General features: G+C 37.7%; 1 protein-coding gene across 3 annotated transcripts in view; it reads right to left on the bottom strand.

Moving 5' to 3' along the window:
• Nucleotides 1–11,194: 11,194 nt before the first annotated feature.
• Nucleotides 11,195–20,960, bottom strand: part of Ros1 (ROS proto-oncogene 1, receptor tyrosine kinase) — a 129,584-nt gene continuing 119,818 nt past the window's right edge. For all 3 annotated transcript variants that reach the window (XM_077801670.1, XM_026394086.2, XM_026394085.2), the window contains 2 exons: nt 17,446–17,609; nt 11,195–12,039 (listed from right to left, as the gene is read on the bottom strand). In XM_077801670.1, the coding sequence (XP_077657796.1) occupies nt 11,729–12,039; nt 17,446–17,609 (475 nt within the window). In that variant the 3' untranslated portion in view covers nt 11,195–11,728. The remainder of the gene's footprint in view (nt 12,040–17,445; nt 17,610–20,960) is intronic.

Genomic DNA, 20,960 nt, shown 5'->3' with positions numbered 1-20,960 from the left:
CACCTGTAAACCCAACTACTTGGGAAGCTAAAGTGGGAGGATGGCAAGTTCAAGGCCAGCCTGGGCAATTTAGTGAGATCCCATCTTAAAGTAAAAAATAAAAAAGGACTGGGGATATAGCTCAGTAGTAGAGTACCCCTGGGTTCAATCCTCAGTACCACACCATAAATTAATAAAAATAACAAGTAAAGTGCCCAGGAGAGATATATTATGTTATACCATAATTGTCCTTTTACATTGTTGAAGCATAAAAATGTTAGTCCAAATCTTGACCTTCATTGTAATGTGAGAGGCAAATATCATTTATCTTGGATCATAATCTCAAAGAGTTGGAAGCAGTTAAAGGAACTTACTCAAAGCATGAATTTGGCAGAGTTACCCATCTTCTTTTTTTATTTTTGGGGAACCTGTGAAGTAAATATGATCATTAAAAGAATATTGTTGGTTTTGCTCAGATGAAAGGTCCTATATGATTAAGCTCTCCAGATCTGATAATAATAATAACTAATGTTAATTATTTATCATGGGCCAGGCAGTGATCTAAAGACTTTATGAATAGATTTAATCCTCACATTTTTATGTGCCATTTATTATTATGATCTCCTTACTATGAGAAAACTGAGGCACTCAGAGGAAGAATAATTTACCCAGTCATAAAGCTTGTAAGTGGCAAAACCAATATACAAACCCAGACTCCAAGTGCAGACACTTCCATTTTACCCCTGCAATGTAATTGTCCGGTCATAATTTCTCACTTTGCTGTTCAAGTTTTAACTTTTTTTCTTCTCCACGACAGATGTATAAAGAAAGGGGAAAGAGGCAGGGAAGAAAATACTGGCATTCACAAGATCCCAGGTCTCAAAGGAGCTATTACTGGACATTGTTCAAAATCCTTCATAAGATGGCATTACCATTAGACCAGTCAGTCGGATGCAGTTCTCTATTCTTCTCCAGGAGGGAATTATTACTGCTTCTTTTATTAATTCATTTCAGTATTTAACAGCCTACACTGCTCTGAAGTTCTTCACACCCAACCTAACCAAGCCCTGTAAGATTTATCCTGAGATTTGGACATTGAAGCAATTACTAAAATTAACTTTGGACTTCTCTGTGGATTTTTTTTAATCCATGTTCCATTGGCATGGATCACTGGCATATTAAGGCATAAATAAGATGGATTAAGTCCCCGTGTGATTTTCAGAACCTACTAATAAATGTCATAGAAGAAGAAAGCATAGCAGTGTACTCTGCTAGGCATCTCTTCCTAGTATTCCCCACTGGAAGAGGCTCTTTACCTGCTTCCACCAGTGTTAGCATTCACAAGGTCTGTAGTCACAATCCTCAGGGAGCATTTTCCCAGCCACAAGGTTCTGATTACCGAAACTTCTCCTAAGCTGCATCTGACCTGAATATCAGATTGCAGGTGAGGAGACTCATTCACTGGAACTGGCCTTTGGGGTAGCCTTGAACACACCGTTCAGACTGCTGAGCCAGCCCAGGCTCCAGAGATTTGGCAGGGATGACCCTTGAAGTGCAGCATTTTGCTGTTTTATCCTTCCTAAAGTAGAAATGCAAGATGATCTAGATCTAAGATTTGGTTCTGTGTAATAAAAACATTGAAGACAACTTTGGGATCAGTGATCCTAGCTGATATGCTCTAGGCCCACCCACCAAATCATACAAATTATGAACTCCCATACCTGCTTTGCTAATATTAGTGAAACCATGAAGATTTAAAGATTCTAGTAGCTGAATAAAGGACATTTGAGGAAATGAGGTATGACATTAGAAAAGCATGATGTTGAGGGTCTGAGAAAAAGATTAGATTCCTGTAATCATATTACTTGGCCCTGGTGTATGCCTCACCCACAGCTTTCCTTTTGCACTTGGCCTAAGCCAAGGAAGAGGTGATGAAAAGGGGAGAGACGTCTCTCCACCACGAAGTAATCCTCTTGCCCATTGCCCTCTGGCTGAGAACTCATCAGCCAGCTACAGGGAATTCTATCTGTTCTATTCCTTTAGTTGAAAAGGACTTGCTATCCCCGTCTCATTTCCCCTTTGAAGTTCTATTTCAATGCGTGGCAAATTCTAGCACTGCCTTAAGATTGATTGGGTTCTTTGTAAACTCTGGATATTAAGGCTCTATCTGAAGTGTGAGGAGTAAAAATTTGTTCCCATGATGTAGGCTAGAGCAGATTATGCTTAGTGAAGCTAGCCAATCCCTAAAAAACAAATACCAAATGTCTTCTTTGATATAATGAGAGCAACTAAGAATAGAGCAGGGAGGAAGAGCAGGAAGAAAAGATTGACATTAAACAGAGGCACGAGATGGGAGGGAAAGAGAGAGAAAAGGGGAATTGCATGGAAATGGAAAGAGACCCTCATTGTTATAAAAAACTACATAAAAGAGGTTGTGAGGGGAATTGGAAGAAAAAACAAGGAGAGAAATGAATTACAGTAGATGGGATAGAAAGAGAAGATGGGGGGGAGGGGGATAATAGAGGACAGGAAAGGTAGCAGAATACAACAGTTACTAGTATGGCATTATGTAAAAATGTGAATGTGTAACCGATGTGATTCTGCAATCTGTATTTGGGGTAAAAATGGGAGTTCATAACTCACTTGAAACTAATGTTTGAAATATGATATGTCAAGAGCTTTGTAAGGTTTTGAACAACCAATAAAAAAAAATAAAAAAATAAAAAAAATAAAAAGATTGATTGGGGCCTAGGTAGGAGGCAGAGTAGAAGTGATGGTGTTGGGATTCAGACTAACTGAAAGCTGCTCTGCCCACTTGTTTTGAGTTAGTACTGTATTTTCTGTGCCCTCTTGCATCTGGTGAATCAAGTCTTAAGGTAACTTTAACTTCCTTGATTAGAATCACAAAGCTTGCATTTCTACACAAGCACCCATATGTGTGCTATCCAAGAAAACAAAAGAAACACTTTTTTAAGTGCTTAGTGAATTGGAGATTAAAAAAATATATAACTTAGGTAAACTTCTTTGCATATCAATGCCACTTCCATAAGTTGTATTTTAATGTAATTCATATAATGATGTCAAAGCACAGGAGAGAAATAGGAAGATATTTGAAAGTGTTTAAAAATAAATTGAAAAACAAGACTTCTTTATAAAACTGCTTTATTGACAATTTGCATGCAAATAACTTATATTGTGATTGTGTTTGTTAAGGACTTTTCCCTGTATTCCATTTTTCCTTATTAGAGTTTTAGAATTTATTATATACTCCTAAAATCTGGAGAAAAGAAATAAATATCCTAAGAACAGTGCCATTATTACACTTGCCATTTGTAGGTAACTGAAGGCATGACATTTACACAAGCAACAGAGTTAAGCAAGTTTCATATTTTCTGAACTCTTCCTGATTATCCATAAATAAATGTGAATGTAATAATACAAAAACAGCATCTGCAAAATAAATTCTGTTTATCCCAAATCAATCTCTCTCTCTCTCTCTCTCTCTCTCTCTCTCTCTCTCTCTCTCTCTCACACACACACACACACACACACACACACACACACACATATACATGCAAGGCTAAAGAGAAATTAGAGACATCATGCCCTCAGACAGGCACAGACACAAATGATTATTCTCACTTGACAGACCAACTGTACCGCTCTTTCCTTGTATTTCACTCCAGCCCCAGAGGGCTGGATCAGGAAAGAGACACTCGATAGCTTCTGTTTCCGTGGTTGAAATATTTGTGAAGTTAACGCATAATCTGAAAGCAGAAGCTAATAAATTATAGGGTGCTAATTGGAGCTAGAGTGGAGTTGTCAATCATGTTATCCTAAACACAGAGAGACCCTCATAACCTAAAAAGGCAAGGCAGCCTCCTAGAACAACTCCCAGTTGTTTCCAGCCATGACCTCCAAACTTGCGTCCAGGCTGAGTGGCACTGACAGCAGAGGTGATTGTGCTAATCCAAGTTGACTTTAAGAGAGAGACAAACCTTCTTGCAGGAAAAAGAATAAAATATTTTGCTGAAAGTTTAATGTTTAGCCTTTGGAGAAATATATATTGAATTTACTAGAATAATTATGACTTTCATTAAAACATGTTACCCTTCATCTGGAATCTTTTACTTTAAAAAGAAACAAGTTAACTCAAAAAGAGAAAAGTTTTTCTACAATGGAGTGTCAGGTCTCAAATGATAGTATTTCTCAATGACAGTATTTCTCTGAGTTTTTCAATCTACTCTTGAAAAGCTAATCTCTTCTAACTAAGATATCCAAATTTCCTCTGCTTTACTGGAATTCAATTGTTGCACTAGATAAACAGAAGCTGCATGTTTCCCATTCCTTTGTTTTGTCCTTAAAATCTCTTAGTAAGCTCCAGTTCTACTTAAATCCCAACGTTTCAAAATGTCTAAGTGGAAAGCTCAAACTATCCTTCCTCTCATCATCATTTTCATTTCCTATAAAAAAAAAACCGCACAAGTTAATCAATTATCATTACATGAAAGAAATTTACATTAAAGGTAAACTAAACTTTGGAAAACAAAAGAACTTAAAAATTTTGATTTCCAATCACAATTTGTACCACTTTACTGATGCAGTTACTGTTCAGAAAAATTTGCCCCCATTAATTTTTTGAAATTCATACTTCAATCTCTGCTTGTATTTACATTTAGGCAAGTATACTATTTACCTTATAATTTGGAAGCTTCTTTAGAATACTTTAAACAAAATTTATTTTCACTAAGGAGAGAAAAAAATTTAAGGCTTTTTAAATTCTCAACACCATTTGATAGAAACAACAATTATGATTTGATCATTGGTGAGAATGTCACAGACTCCTTTCTTTTATTGCTAATTCTCAAACAACAGCCTTGCCCTCATTTTTTGCAAATGTATTATCAGCCAATAAGGGTAGTGTTTATAAATAAGATGAAAAAAAACAAACCAATGTTTATGTTTTGTTGTTGTTATTGCTGTTTACTTTTACTATGTATAATCCTGTTTCCTTTTTCTTCTTCTAGTACATTTTGCTCAATGTGTCATCTATTCCAGAAAGCAACTGGATATTTTTTCCATAGCATTTTATGACATTTTTTTTCACGTTTGTACCTGCTGTTTTATGGAATTTCTTGATATCTCTGGAAGCACTGCTAAAAGTGCTATATTATCACAATTGTTCCACCTTGCTTTATGGCGTGTGAAATTTCATTCTTTACCTCAGGGAGTTTCTTCTCTACTATCAGAAACTGACAGAAGGGTGTTGACAGACTGATTTTGGTAAGAAACACAGAGAACAGAGGTTAAGATGTTTGATCTTCCTTGTTCAAAAGCTTCCTTTAAAAAAAAATTCTTCACTCACACTTTTTTAAAGGAGTAAGAAAAGGATCTAGGGAATTAAGTCCAAACCCTGAGGGAAAACAACTATGAATTTGCATTCAATTGGAATTAGGTAGAAAATTATTCATGATCTTGTAGTTACCCATTCCAAATTATTTAGTTAATAAACAAAAATGGTAATGGTGGACATCAAGATTTTGCATGAAAACTTGAGAAGTTTAGTCATTTGATGTTTAAAGAATGGTGATATTGTGAATGGGACTGAAATTTTTAAAAATTCCTTATGGGATACTGCCATCTCCCCCCACCCACCCACCCACACAGAGATACAAAAATGTATGGAAAGTAAAAAAGAAAAATAAACAACACTCCACAGCCACCATCTGCACCTACATTAACCAGTTGGTATAGCTGAATCATCCTGTGTTGCAGGACAGCAGCAAACGCAAGACATTGACTATTTAAAAAGCTATACAGTTTAACAGTGTATGGTTTTTCAGGTCAAAAAGCTCTGAATACATTTTTCGTGTTATTTTGGGGTGCATATTTAATTTGTGTCACCTCATTCATCAGAGAGATTTCTAACTTGAACTCAGTTCACACCCTTTATTCTTCTTATAAGAAAAAGAAAATGCTTTTCTTATAAAGAAAATGGTTTGCATGATCTGCTTCTTGGCCTTTCTTCTCCTTTATGTCTGTATCAATGCTCTAAAAGAAGTAAGAGCTGTCTTCTCAGTTTTCAAGAGGATATAAACTTACCATCAGATAAGATCTCGCCCAATGTTACACTATCTAGATATTACCAGGTCTAGCTCAAGTTCTGCCACTTCTCTAAAGCTTTGTCTCTATACCAGATCACAGTAAATGATCTCACCTGTATGAGAACTCTCAGCACCTATACCTAATGCTGCTTGACACTTGTATAAAACCAACCTCTGTAATTCAGGACTTCACAGGCTGCAGTAGTCCTAAAGTTTTTTTCTTCACTCATTGACATAAGATTTTTTTTATCCCGCACTTAGTGTTAGCCACCATGAGCAGGTACCACCAATTACTGTGAAAACACAAACTAGTGCATTAAAATATTTTATTCAGTTATATACAAATAAATTTAAAAATATGTGTTGATCTAAGGTTTAAAGTACAAGTTAAAAAAAGAAAGTCTTCTGGAAGCCTGCTCAATAAAGAAAATCCTAGTATTAAAATGAGTAGAGAGAGATTCTGTCGCATTTAGTAGGAGCCAATTAGTGTCAAATATCCTTTTCCCATGCTTGTATCCTGAGTGTCAATCTCTGTGTTCTGCTCAAGGACATCACTTCAACAGTTACCTTTTCTTCTTTTTGCATTATTGTTTTTTCCTCCCCATTGGATCATTCCCATTAAGAGAAAAGAGACTGTAATATTTGAGAATAAAACAGCAAAAACAAGGCCAAAAAAATCCTCCTTGGACCTCACATCCTTGTTCCCTCTCACCCACATACATCCTTTTTTCAGTGCTGGGGATGGAACCTGTGAATGCTAGGCAAGCGCTCTACACGAAGGTACCTCCCAGCCCCTTATTCTCTTCAAATGGCAAAACACCCTAAATGAGTCATCACCTAGCTCTTTTCAAGTACATTTTTATTTTCTCTTGTTTCCACTCTAATTTGGTTTCTATTTACACATTTGTCTTGGCCATTTGGGTCCCTGTAGCAAAACCTGAAATTCTTTTCTCAGTAGAATTTGTTTCATCAATAGTGTGGATCCTTTAAGAAGACACTGAGACGTTCTAGCAACATACATATTCTAGACTGACCTAGAATATGCACTGTCGTTGGGGCTAATATTTGGTTTAACTTGTCACTTTTCAGTCATTCTCCAGCATTCTTCTAGTTTCTTCAGGAACTTGATGTTGATTTTTCTTTATTATTTGGGCTGAGGTAGGGAAAGGAGAGAGGCGGTTTCAGAGCTTCACTTGACCTTCCACTGTGGTATCTTTTGACCTTACCCACAGGCCAAGAACCTGGTGAGAGGGCTACTGCAACCATAAAAGTATGGAGATCCCAATTATACATTTAAGGAGCAGAGAAATGACCACTGGGTGGGGCTGTGGACCCAGTGGATGCATTGTAAGTTAGACTTTAGCCCCACAAGCCCCTCTGAGAGAGGGGTGATGATGATACTATAGGTCTCTAACTCCCAGTGTCCGCTCAGATCCTGTATCCAACAGTCTGAAGTGTCTCGGAATCCTCATTACAGTACACCTGCAATGGCATTACAATGTCCTTCAACCTAGAACCTGTTCTATAGTAAATGGGTTGCTGCTCTGAAAACAAGCTCAAATCTAGGAATTGAATAAGGATCATGATTTTTCTTTGAATGAGTATGTGAGCCCCCTGCCCCTCCATTTTTTCCTTTGGATGGCTAATTTTAGGTGGCAACTTGACTCAAGAGAAACCAGATGGTAAAGCATTATTGGGTATGTCTGCAAGGGTGTTTCTGAAAGAGATTTGTCTTTGAATTAGTGGACAGAGTAAGGAAGATCTGCCCTCACTCAGTGTGGTAGCCATAATCTAGTCAACTAAGAGCTCAGATAGAACAAAAAGAAAGAAGAAAGGTAGGAGAGTTCCTGCGCGCGCGCGCTCTCTCTCTCTCTCTCTCTCTCTCTCTCTCTCTCTCTCTCTCTCTTGTCTATCTATCTATCTATCTATCTATCTATCTAGTCTTTAGATTCTGGGTCTTATAACACAAACCCCCTATCCTCACCTCACCAATTTCCTAAGCTTTTGGCCTTGGAATTAGTTACATCATTGGCTCTTCTGGGTCTGAGGATTTGGGACTTGAACTGAACCAGGCTACCAGTTTCCTTAGTTCTTCAGCTTGCACATGGGTCTTCACATAATACATAATTTGGGGAGCCAGTTCCCCTAAAGAATTTCATATCTTCTATCATCTATCTAATATAGCTACCTATCTATCTATCTATCCACCCAAGTTTTGGTTCTGTTTCTCTAGAGAACTCTAATAGCCTTCTACTAACCATGGATGCTCAAGACTGGCTTCCCATTTATTCTTCCCTAGGAACAAAGGGATTCATTAACCATCTTCACAACTCTTTATGGACAAGTGCTTTTGGATGCCTCCCATTATCGTGTATAGGAGGTCCCCTGGCTTCTGGTGGTCAACTGAAGCTATCTTGTCTTCATTATTTCAATCTTTCATCATGCCCATGAGTGTTTATAAGCCCAGCTCTGGGACTAGCTATGGCAAGTAACCATTGCTAACTTCTTAGTGATGCTTAGAGATGCCCTGGCATCAACATAGTCCTTATGACTTTGGTGAATAGGGGAGGGGGTCTTCTGGCTTCACATAACATGCCCATATCAGCATTCCCACTTCCTCAACCATTTTATTCCTTCCTATAACTTCTTAGGGGGGAATGGAATGAACGTTCATTGTCACCAGACATCCAAGGCCACTCTAGCCACAAATTTACTTCGACTCCATGGGTCTTTTCCACGTAGGTTAAATCTCACATTCCAGAAAAGTCTCACTCAGTTGAATGAATTCTTGCTTATTTAACCTTACCTTCTCATCTCATAGTTCAGGCACCTTCAGAATGTAATTTCAATTGCTTCTGCCAGTGCATTTTATCTAATGCATGGAGCTACTTTGGGATATTAACTCTTTCCTTCTTTATCAGACTCAGAAAATCCTTAAGATATGCTGGAATTTGATTCTAGTTATTGACTTGGCAGTCAGGAGGGGAGAGGGGTGCAACGTATGTTTTCTGTTTCAGAAAAGGCCTCTCTGGTTACTTCCTCTACAAAGTGCTAGCTCTTATTGTACATGCTCTGAGGGATCAGAAGGGTCTACTGAGTCAAAATTCTTGGAACATTGTTACAGTTTGGATATTAGGTATTCTCCCAAAGTTCCTATGTTAATGCAGGAATATCCAAAGTGAAATGATCAGATTATAAGAGCCATGATTATTGGTCCATCTTAGTTTGAATAGACTAATTGGATGGAAACTATAGGAAAGGAAGAAATGGCAGGAGGAAGTGAATCTCTGTAGGCATACCCTGGAAGGGTTCATCTTACCTACAGCTCTTTCTCTACTCTTTCTGCTTCCTGGCCACCATGAGCAGAGCAGCTTTCCTTCATCACACCCTCCCACCACAATGTTCTGCCTCATCTTGGACCCAGAACAATGGAGTCAGCAGAACCTGGACTGAGACTTCTGAAACCATGATCCCAAATGAAATTTGCCTCCTCTAAGTTGCTCTGTTAGGGTATTTTGGTCACAGCAACAAAAACCTGTTGAATGCAGACATCCACCCACATACCCCCATTCTGTTTTTCGGGATCCCAGGTTTTTCAACAGATCTCCCTTGACTGAAACTTTAAACGTCTAGAACTCCACAACACTACTGAATGCTGAGTTTGCTCATGAGGATATTTGTTTGTTGTAAAGTCTACTCCCCTAAACAGCATACTAGAATATAATCTCTATCTATAGAAGGTGAGATGCACTTAAATAAGGGGTAAACATGGGGTAACTTGCTGAGTCTTGGGCAGGCTTCAGAACCAGGCTTAAAGGCAATGGAGCAAGGAGCAATGGCAAAGAGTAGACAGCAGAATGAGTCCAGTCCAGCCTGGCTACAAGCTGCCAGAGTAGAGTCACTCTGCTGACTCTGCTGGCCATGGACACTGGAGGCCACCTCCCACAGCACTGCCACCTCTGTGCCAGGAGTCAGACCAACTGCACTTGCTACCATTGCTGGGAATACTTGTTCTGGTTCTTGTTTCTTTACAGGCTTAACTCTCAATGAGAAGCCTGAGTGGTGGGATCTGGGCATAAGGGCCAGTGCACATGCCTGCCTTCTTCCTGAAAGAGGTGCCACAAGAGCAAATAGAACACAGCTCCCACCAGAACAGTAAAGGTGAAGCAATTCCTTGATGAAAGAAGGGACTTCATTTCCTAGGCTAGCCCAAAGAATCACAGATGCCCATCAGAGGATCCCCAGAGCTGAAAGAAAACACCCTGCCATTATCAGAGGAGTATCAGATGTTGCAAGTAACAGTAAATCCTGGACCTTAACTTAGAGGTTGTTCTCCTAGAATTCTGAATTCACTTCCCTGTGCTCACATTCAGCCAGCCATCTCTTCATGTTCTCAGGTGGCAGGCAAATTAAAAGATTAATTATCCAAGGTGAAAGCAGACACATGGTCCTCTTCTATAGTAGTTTTTAGCAAATGTCATAATCAGAACGTTTTTACTGTATACATCCCGTATACAGTCACTGAATAACACAGAAAATAGTTAGTGATATTGTTCATGCAATTGGGATTTTGAGATTTAAACAGGTAATTCCAAAAAAAAAATTATCAGTTTTAAGGAAGAATATTTCTCTGAAGAATTTTTAAAATAGTTCTCATATAAGAATTTATTATTTTATACCATTGTTAAAAATCATGTAGTTTGAATTAACATTATATAATCACATTTCTTAATTTCAAGGATGATACTAGACACAACCTTAAGGAATTTATGCATAAAAATAGACATAGCAAATAAAAACAGTCTTTTTCTTTTGTTATTGTTATATTTTTGTTCTGACTTGTTTTGGGTTTTTGTAGTGCTGGGGATGAAACCCAGAACTACACATGCTAGGCAAGTTCTCTACTACTGAGCCATACTCCCAGCCCCCCAAACAATCTTTATATTAGTTAATTTTCATAATAGCACACTAGTCACAGGACAATTTGTATGCAATCCAGAGATTGCAGAATGCTCAACTTTAAGACTCAAAGATCTTCATGGTCCTGTTTTCAGTATGTCTGAAGCTACTCTTTTAAGCTTCCAAAATACAAAAACACAAAAATTTTATAGTCATGATTAAAGATAGTTTATTGGAGTGATAGCTTTCCAAATGATTCTTGTATCATCGGTGCTGGCTCCTCCTGTATGTGTAGACATCAATAATCATTTCCTCAGTTCTCTTTGAGACCATCTGTAACTGAGTGGGCCCCACAGTGTGCTTCTTCCTTCAGGTCCCTGAACTGACCTATTTCTGTCTCAAAATTTTTTAATTGCAGCCCAGGCTGAAGGGTAGGTAATATCTTCAAGGACTGCATGGGAGAGGACAGCAGTGTTTTGTTTCCAGACTTAATGTCTCTTCCTGGGCTTTCCACACACGTGGTTATTCACCCCATAATTCCACTGAAGGAATTATGGATTAGGAATTAGGCTGTTGGTATGGGGATTGCAGCAAATGAAACCAAAAGGCTCTCAGAACCCAGACTAGAACTAAGGAACTTTCAGTATTAAATTAGAGTCAGCCCACCACCACATCTACCATTCTTTTCTTTCTGTAAGCACTCAGTGGGTGTGTTTCTCTCAACTCTGATTTCCCAGGCAGCACAATTAATCAGACCCATCTCCATATCCACTGTGAGCGAGACAGGCATAGTTCAGGCCTTCGAGCTTGCCAGGAGGGCAGTAAGCCACTTGTTTTTCTTGGCAGAAATCTTTGTCTGCATGTGGTTCCTTCTCTTCTTTCCTCAGACTACAAGATTCAGATTCCTTGGGGCAGAGAGGACCCTCTGAATTTTCTGCACCTTGACTGCTTTCTGTGGCAAGGACCATATAGTTTAACCCTTCTTGGTTCTTGGTTTCCATTAAAGCAACTGGCATAACGTCATCTGAATTCAAACTAATTATATTGCCATCTTCACCTGTGAAGAAGCAAGAACGTTATTCTAGCACCTACTCAATTTCCTTTATTTGTAATAATACACAGGTTGTATGAGAATTACGACAACACCAACTTTATAGATCTGTTTAGCAAACATTGATGAGGACCATTAAGTGCTGGGAAGACAAGCATAAACAAGACATTCTCCTGGCCCTTGAGGTTGCACCAGTCCTAGTAAGGAAGCAGCTATATTACTACAGAAGGTGATGAGCACTTAAATAAGAGTCTATAGTAAATACAGTGAGGGTGCAGAGGCAATTAACTCCGCCTTAACAAATGGAACAGGTCATGGTCTTTGTGCCAGAAATTAGGTGGCTCCCAGATAGCTCTTTGTCTAAAATACTTATCTTCCATCCTGCCATAGCAGCCAAAAAACTACCTTAAAAGCTTTATTCCTTTAGATTTAGCAATTTAATTACTTCTTAAGATAATGTGCACTGAATGCCTATACAGGTCAGGCTATATTCTAGGTACTGATGATACTTCGGAGTTTACATTTTAATGGGGAGAGGCAGACAATGAACTGCCAGACAGCTGATTCTGTGTCAGGTGTCGAGAAGCATGATGGAGGACAATTTGGCAGAGTAGGGGGCAAGAGAATTATGGTGGTGGAAAGAGGCTGCTATTTGAGATGGGGCATCAGCAAAATGCTCTTTCATGAAGTGAAATTCTAGCCGAGACACAAATTAAGTACGGGAATTCACCATTTGCCTATCTTAAAGGATCATCCAAGGAGAGAGAAAGGCAAGAACAAGGGTCCAAAGGCAGGAACAGGCTGGTATGGATTGAAGAACAGCCAGGCAGCTAATGTGGCTGGTCCTCCTCAGTCATCCCCCTGGGCTAAATATCCTATGAAACTATTAATGCTAATTGGCCTGTAAAACTGGCATGCTTATGACCCTAAAAGGGAACATATATAAACCTAGCAAATTTTGATCACAGGGTCGAGGGAGAAGGTCAATGACATGAAACATTAGTAACTGTTAGGATTACTACTGATTCTGTGAGCTCTTTTAGAGCACTTACTACATGCCAGACTCTATTCTAACTATATATGTATGCTCAACTAATTGTTCTCCTATTAATTAGGTTTTAGAATTGACCCCAATGAACAGATGAGGAAAATGAGGCATAGAGGAGTTAAATAATTTGCCAAAGTTCACTCTGCTGGAATGAGTCTGTGTCCTCCCAGCAGGGTGGGTAGAGTTGCCATGCTGTGTGAGAAGGAGCCATGTGGGCAGTGTGCCCTGTAGAAGTCCTTGGGAAGCACAAAGACTGGACACCCAAGGGCGAGGAGGAGTGGCTGCCAGCAGGAAAACGGGCAGCGAGAGGGTGACTGGCCTTCTTCACAATTATGTTCATATTACTTTGCTTTTGTCTACTTATGTCATAAATCTTCAATTCTGTGAACATAATAAATACTCAATTATTGTCTCAGAATTACCACAGTAGTATACTTATTGCCAATTTACGTTTTCGTAGGCATGCCCCAAATGAGACTATGGGACAAAATGGGTTAAAGGTGGCCTCCTCACATAAGGAAATAAGAGGTCCCATAGAAACCTAACTACAGAGATTCTGAGACATATCACAAAATTATAAGGAATCAAAATGATACTTATGCAATATAAACATCAATATAGAAACATTAACTCTGAGAACTGTTTGTTTTTTTTTTTTTGTTTGTTTGTTTGTTTGCTTGCTTGCTTGTTTGTTTATACAGTGCTTTCCACTCTCTGGGTATTCCTACCTGGATGAGAAATTTATAATCAGAAGCATTGCTGTCTTTTCTTAAAGTATCATTTTAAAAATCAGAAACGTTTCAGTAGACAGATGACAGCCCTTCCCTTTCTCCTCATCACCCTTCGAGCAGGAAGGGCATTCCAACGTGTGCCCTGATTGGGTGAGGCCTGCTGGCCTGCTTACCTTGTGCACATAGCCCCCATGTGCACCCAGGTTTGGGTTATTTGGAATGAACTTAAGTTGATATAGGAGAAAAAATAAAATGATTTCAAAGGATTAAGGGGTATTGTACCTGTTTAGGGAATTTAATGGACCTACCTATTTATCGTGTTCCACACCTAAACTACAAAACTGATTGTATTATAAGAGGATACAAATTATATCCCCACTCTATATCATGAGGTGTATATTTATTTTGTAAATCCCCCCTATTGCTGAAGAACAAGATGGCCAAGCTACAAATGGGGCCCTTGGGCATCATCTCATTTTGTTCAAAATCATCATGGATCACATGAATCATCTGAAAAATCATTTCAAACCTCATAAGAAGTCGGACAGTGTTGTAAAATATCTCCCCCATAGAAAAATTTCATCAGATGCCAATCCATGCTGGAAACCTGTGGAAGGACCCAGCTGTTATGATTATTTCCAACATGTACTAGTAGTCATTGAGAAACTCGCAAGAATAACTTGCTAGGTGTGCTGGTAGCAATAGAAAATATTTTAAAATGTTAGGAATAAATAAGATATTTGAGTAGTTCCATGACCCATGATTAGGAAAACTAGGATTTTTTTTTAAAGGGCTTAAAGAAATTAGGCTAAAGGAAAGTTTAGAATTTCAACAAATACTTACATCTATAATATAGGTCTTCCCACCAGCTACATCAATGTCATACCTTTAAACCGTTAAATATTACATTGGAAAACTTGTACCAAAATATGATTTTAATTTTTTTTTTTGCTTGTTGAGGTTTTGAGAAATAATGTTTTATATGAGATAAATATTTTTTTTTTGGCAAATTTTGCTGCCATGTCAGAGAAAAAAAAAACATTAGCTAACTACTTCATTGGTTCCTAGCACTTAGAGCAATATTTAGTAACTTGACCCTGGCAAGCTTTCAGCAATTAATACATCTTCTTGTTGCATAAAAAGCTTCTGAGAGACAGTGGTAATGGGAGCAGATTGTTTTGTTTATTTTTACCTAGAAATTATTTAATAGCCCACAGGTCAGACCTAAAGGCAGATACCCTGAAAAATACAACGTGTGCTCAGTAACCTCTTTAAGAGGGAAATATTAAAATAAAGCCTTCCGAGTAAGACAGGGTATTTACAGACGAGACATATGCCGGCTGACTGGCTATGTTTAGAACAGCAGAGGAGCATTTAGATTTGTTTCCTGTGGAACTCTCTGGGACTGATGAGGTGATGTTTACACAAATGTTTGGATGAAGTCACTGGGATATTTTTACTAGATGCCCAGATATGTTACTAATCTTCTCTCTCTATCCCCTCTCTACCCCATTAGGTCAGTAGGACCATAGGATAGGCATGGCTTCCTGTAATCCTAGGGTGTTTTATTAAAACAAAACAAAACAAAACAAAAAAAACCTTCCAATGGCTTTCTTATCTTCTTACATATTTCCACAATAACAATAAAAACAGACACCTTATTGCTTTGTTAAATATACTCAACTGTCAATAAAGCAGCGTTACTAACATATTCTTATTTTTTAAAAAAGCAATTAAGCTTAGATTCACCTTGCAGGAACTGTTCCACTATTCCTATCCTTAAAAGATTGCAAACTCTTTCATTGTCTTTGTCTTTCCGAGTTCCATCATGCTCTCAATTATCAAATTTTTAGTATTTTTCATACCTCTTTTCTTTATTGGTTTTCAGGATTTACATTCATTGCAAATAACATTATGATTGTTGCTATTTTACTAAATTTACACTTCCCTCATGGCCCAGAACTGCTTGTTTCTTTCTTAAGTTATCATAGCTGAATTATATTCCCTGTTAAACTCTTCCTATATCATTATTCTGAATATTTATGTCAGCTTCTGTACTTTCATGAATAACATTTAGAATTTTAATTCTTTTTTAATGTTTTAGTTGTAGATGGACACAATACCTTTATTTACTTAATTAATTTATTTTTATGTGGTGCTGAGGATAGAACCCAGTGCCTCACACATGTCAGGCAGGAGCTCTACCACTGAGCCACAACCCCAGCCCTAGAATTTTAATTCTTACTGCCAACAGATGGGCACCTAAATAAACTTGGTATGACCAGGACAAAATGGTGTATCTCTTCCAACAGGCCCTGGAGTAAGAAGTCATTTTATTACATCTCACTGTGCAGCGCACTATTGATAACCTCATAGGGGAATATGTGGGCAATTTCCTTACCACAGCCACAGCTATATGTGATGGCTGAGATCAAAGACGCAAAAATGGAACCAAACTCTGGCCCCATCTCAGCAGTGTAATTATGGGAAAGTTGCTAAACCTCATTTTCACCATCTGTAAGACTGATTATAACACTTCATACAGCTATTGGAGTATTTAAGAAGTGAATCTACATAGCATAGTGAATGGAGCATAAAAAGTGCTAAAATAAAATTAACTAAGATTGCAATTAAAATACTTTCACAAAACAGATTTTGTTCTGTATCTTCAGTAAATCATTTGTTACCTTTCTCAGCTTCATAGATCAACTAAGGGATAGAGCATGGTAAAAAGATTTCACCCCAGACCTCCAAGAGTCTATGGAAATTTCTGATAGAGTCTAAGATACAGATAAACCCTCAGGCCCATTGCGGCGGTCTCTGTGATTTTTATAAAATGTGGTTTACATACTGGAAGGAAAGGATTCCATGACCAAAGAGTTGAGTTTTAAAATGAAATATAAGTCAACTGTAAAAATCCATACATCCTTCTGGAAAGCTGACTGTCTGTGCAGCATTTGTTTAATCTTTCTTCAAGAGCCCTTCTCCTTTGGGTTTCCATGACAATGCTCCCCTGTGGCTTTCCTCTTCCCTTTCTGCCTTCTCTCTACAGGCCCGCCATCTTTCTTAGTCCCTCACAGGCACACATACCAAACAATACACATTTTGCAGGAAAACATACAAATAAAAAGATATTCATTAAAGTAATTAGAATGGTTGCCTGGCTGGGGAAGGGAAGGAAATAGAACAGGAGAGGAATATGGGGACAAAGGGACTGAACAAATAAACAAAATAAGAGAGAAGCCCCACATAGGCCAGTGATAATAATGTGCCATAAATGGAGAGACTATAATTAACCCAACTCTGCACTTGAGGTCCAAACTAGTCTAAGGCAGGGAGGAGGAGGTGAACAGATCTCATGAAAGCATAGCCTAGCATGTTAATTCTTTCCCTAAAATTATCTTACAATATAAATCCAGGGACCATAGCACTATTTAAAAAAAATTAGTCTACAAAACAAAATAATTTTCAAGGAGGAAAATTATTTCATCATTATCACTTAATTGTGATGACCATGGTGACAGTATATTATTTCTTACCTACCCTAAAATTTCTTCTTTGTACATTCTATTTAATCTTGATCAGTTCTCATTGGGGAAAAAAACTAGAAAATACTTGAAAAATCAAACTTACCTTCAAAGCCTTCATTTAGGACTCCGCTGGAGTTTGCCTCATCTCTGCACTGAGAAATACTACTTAAGGAAAAATTTCTGAATAACTGAAGCTGGTCTTGAATTTTCTGGAAAGTAGGCCTTTCCTCGGGTTCTTGAGCCCAGCATTGGGTCATTAAATTCCACCTGAATATGTGGATAAATACAGAAAAATAAATGATGATTGGATATCATTATTGGTAACCCAGGTAAGATCATTTTAGAAGTGAAAAACTTTGAGTTATTTCCAGGTTTTCATAACTTATTTAAGCGAACAAACAAAAACTTTGGATTCATATTTATGAGTCGCTTGCAATACTATCTTTAATAGATAACACCTTTCTTTAAAAAAAAACTGACATTATCTTAATAGTTATTAATCCAAATAAATAGGTGGAAGAATCTCTGTCAACAAAATCTTAACAGGACATAGGGGGAAAAGAAAATTTAGAAGTGCAAGTTAGACTGTTTCCATCTGGACATAACATTCTACCTTCTTAATAATGGTAGGTCTCCCCCTGAAAAAGTAGGGGGTCCCCTACTCAGTGACCTCTTATGCTCCTTCCAAACTAGAAAACAGTGGGCAGTTGCTCTATGCCTTTGGGGTTGCTCACCTGATTTGTCTGAAGCCTGAAGAGGACTGAGAACCTATTTACCCAATACCTTCACCCTCCCAAGGCTATCTATGAAGTTGTCTTCTTTCTACATTTCCGCAGAGCTTGTAAGTAGTGAGGTTTCTATTGATTTCTCTTTTTTATTAGACTGTTCTTATATACAGTTTTCATTCACACCTGGTACTTAATACACTAACAAAGAACTACAGGATTTTAAATAATTCTCTCCTCCAAAACTTGGTTTTCAAGTCTACTAAATTTACAAAAATTGTCAAATACCTGCTCTATTTTTTTTTTTTTTATTTTTCTGGAGCTAGGAAGCAGACTGGGGCAGAGACAAGAAATATTAGTTCTTCCATACTGGAAGAAAAATAAATTGTTCAAATTATGTTAACTTCTTTTAAAAAGCACTTAAGAAAATAAACATGAGTTCTAATAGAGATGGAGCATTTTGGGTAAGTTGCTCACAGAAGGTCTCTCTAAAGATATGCCATTTAAGCCCAAGAACTTTGTAGGAAAATAAGATGCTAGTCATGGGAATAGGGTGTGGATAGGGAAGCACACTAGAAGAGGGAAAAGCATGTGTAAAGTCCTAAATTTGGAAAGAGCTTGGCACAATCAGAACCTGAAAGAAAGCCAGTGCTACTGAAGTACACTCATTGAGGGGAGAGAATGAGATGATATCAGAAGAGAAAGGTGAGATCATGCAGGTCTCCCAGACCAGGCAAGGAACTGGATTTTATGTCACTACAATGAGAAGCTGTTGAAGGTCTTAAAGAAGGCATGCTTTTTATATTTTCCAAGGATTTCTCTAGCTGACAGAGAGACAGTGGGTTGTAGAGGGACCAATTGGAAGCTATTAAGGAAGGCTAGAAGAAAGAGAGTGATGGTTTGATATAAAGTAATTAATGGAACTAAAACAAGATTATACTCAATCACCAGGTGACAATGACCCAGAAATCATCATAGGTATTGAGTCTAAAATAACTAGTATCTATTTTAGGATTATAATCTTCAATCTCCTATAATGTGGCATATGAACTCCACTTCCACTTACTTCACTTCTTGATAAGCATCTCAGGTCAGAGTTAGCATATCAGGGTATGATAGGGAAATATAAACATTGGGTTTTGGGTTTTGGGGGGTTTTTTGTTGGTTTGTTTTGTATATTGATCTGATGACTTTTCATATGTATCACACATAATTTATAATCTGATCAGAAGAATACAAAACTTGGCTCCATTTTTACAAAATTAGAGTCATAGCTGAAAAATAACTGAAACACATCCTAATAAGTTGCATTTTTCTTTGTAACCCTTGCCACTTAGAAATAAGGATGATACACAGATCACAATGGAGGATTATCAGATTTTGACGTAAGATATAAAAACTAATATCAAATCATGGAACTTAAACAGTTAAAAGAAGAAGGTTGATGACTAATCTCAGTGTTGTGTTGAGATTTATGAGGAGGAAGAAAAGCATTGTAATTATCCACCAGAAGCATATCTGAGAATAAATGTGATTACGTTTCAAAGATATCACCAAGGTACAGATAAAATCTCTCAAGACTTGACATATTTAAGTGATGAAGGCTTTACTTATAGTACTTATTTGTAACCTGCTTCATTCCACAAAAGTTTCCATATGTTCAGTAGACCATGAGGAAGGAAGGAAGGAAGGAAGAAAGGAAGGAAGGAAGGGAGGGAGGGAGGGAGGGAGGAAGGAGGGAAGGAAGGGAGAAGGAAGCCAGGAAGGGGAGGAGGAGGGTGAAGACAAAGAAGTCATCCTCATGGCTGACACTTAGTCACCTACTTCACATCTATACATTCACTGTACCCTTGAAAAGTTCTGCCTTTTGTTTCATCTAGTAATCCATTTAAGCAGTTATTCCTACTGTTTTTCATCTTTGGAGGTTTTAATTTACATTGAATCCAATCATTACTTTTTTTTAAATTTTACACCTTTTTAAAAATAACTTCTTGATGGCAAAACACATGCTCTGTTAGTATATAAAACTTTTCAGTTCCACCATCCAGGGACAAATGAAGAATAAGAAAAGAGGAGCTATATTAAATATAAATCATCTAAAAGTCAAGAATACAACCTGTGCTTTCAAATAGCAATAAACTGGCAATGGAATAAAATAGAGAGACTTTTAAGAATTTCAAAATACCAAGAACAGAATTTCTTGCCTTTTTCAGTAAACTTACAGTTTCTATAGCTGTGGCATAGGGGGATTGTCCCTCAGAAAAGTGCACCTGTCATTGTTCAGTACCATGCTTTATACACTGCACTAATTACAGTTATAAATAATAAAAGATATTACTCAGATAATAGTCTAAATAAACTTGCTGGTCCTTCAAGTTCATTAAAATTTACATGATTTGGCTGCACTATTCTACAAAAATATGCATTTATGCTTGAAGTATCTTGTTTGTCTAAGTATCCAGCTTCAAATTCCTCTACTCACTGTATGAACTCTTTGTTCCTCTTTGCCTTGATTTTTATTTTTTAAAATAGGATGGGACTAATTAGCTGTGTTCAATATTAATCTCTATGCTTATTAGAGTCCTAGAATTCATGAAGCCATTGACGTTGAACAAAGGAAAACTTCATAGCATCTTTTAGTGTTAAGGGGGCAGGTATTTAAACAAAGCTCATAAAATACAGATTTCAAAAATCCCTTATTCATTATACTCAGTCTTGGAGAGACCCAAGATACAGTTGTACATATTTTTTCAGGAATGAAAAGAAGAGGGTGAGACTCCTGCTGCTGTGACACATCTGTCATAGAACCCCCAAGAGCTCTTACTTGAGGTAGACTGCCCTTTGATCCTGTTTCTTCTCAGACTGGTGTAGTTGTTGTGCAAACTAAAGCTGA

Source organism: Urocitellus parryii, chromosome 8 (genome assembly GCF_045843805.1).
Source record: "Urocitellus parryii isolate mUroPar1 chromosome 8, mUroPar1.hap1, whole genome shotgun sequence".
NCBI lineage: Eukaryota > Metazoa > Chordata > Mammalia > Rodentia > Sciuridae > Urocitellus > Urocitellus parryii.
The sequence above is the reverse complement of the archived record's forward strand: the minus strand, read 5'-3'. Positions and strand labels throughout refer to the sequence as shown.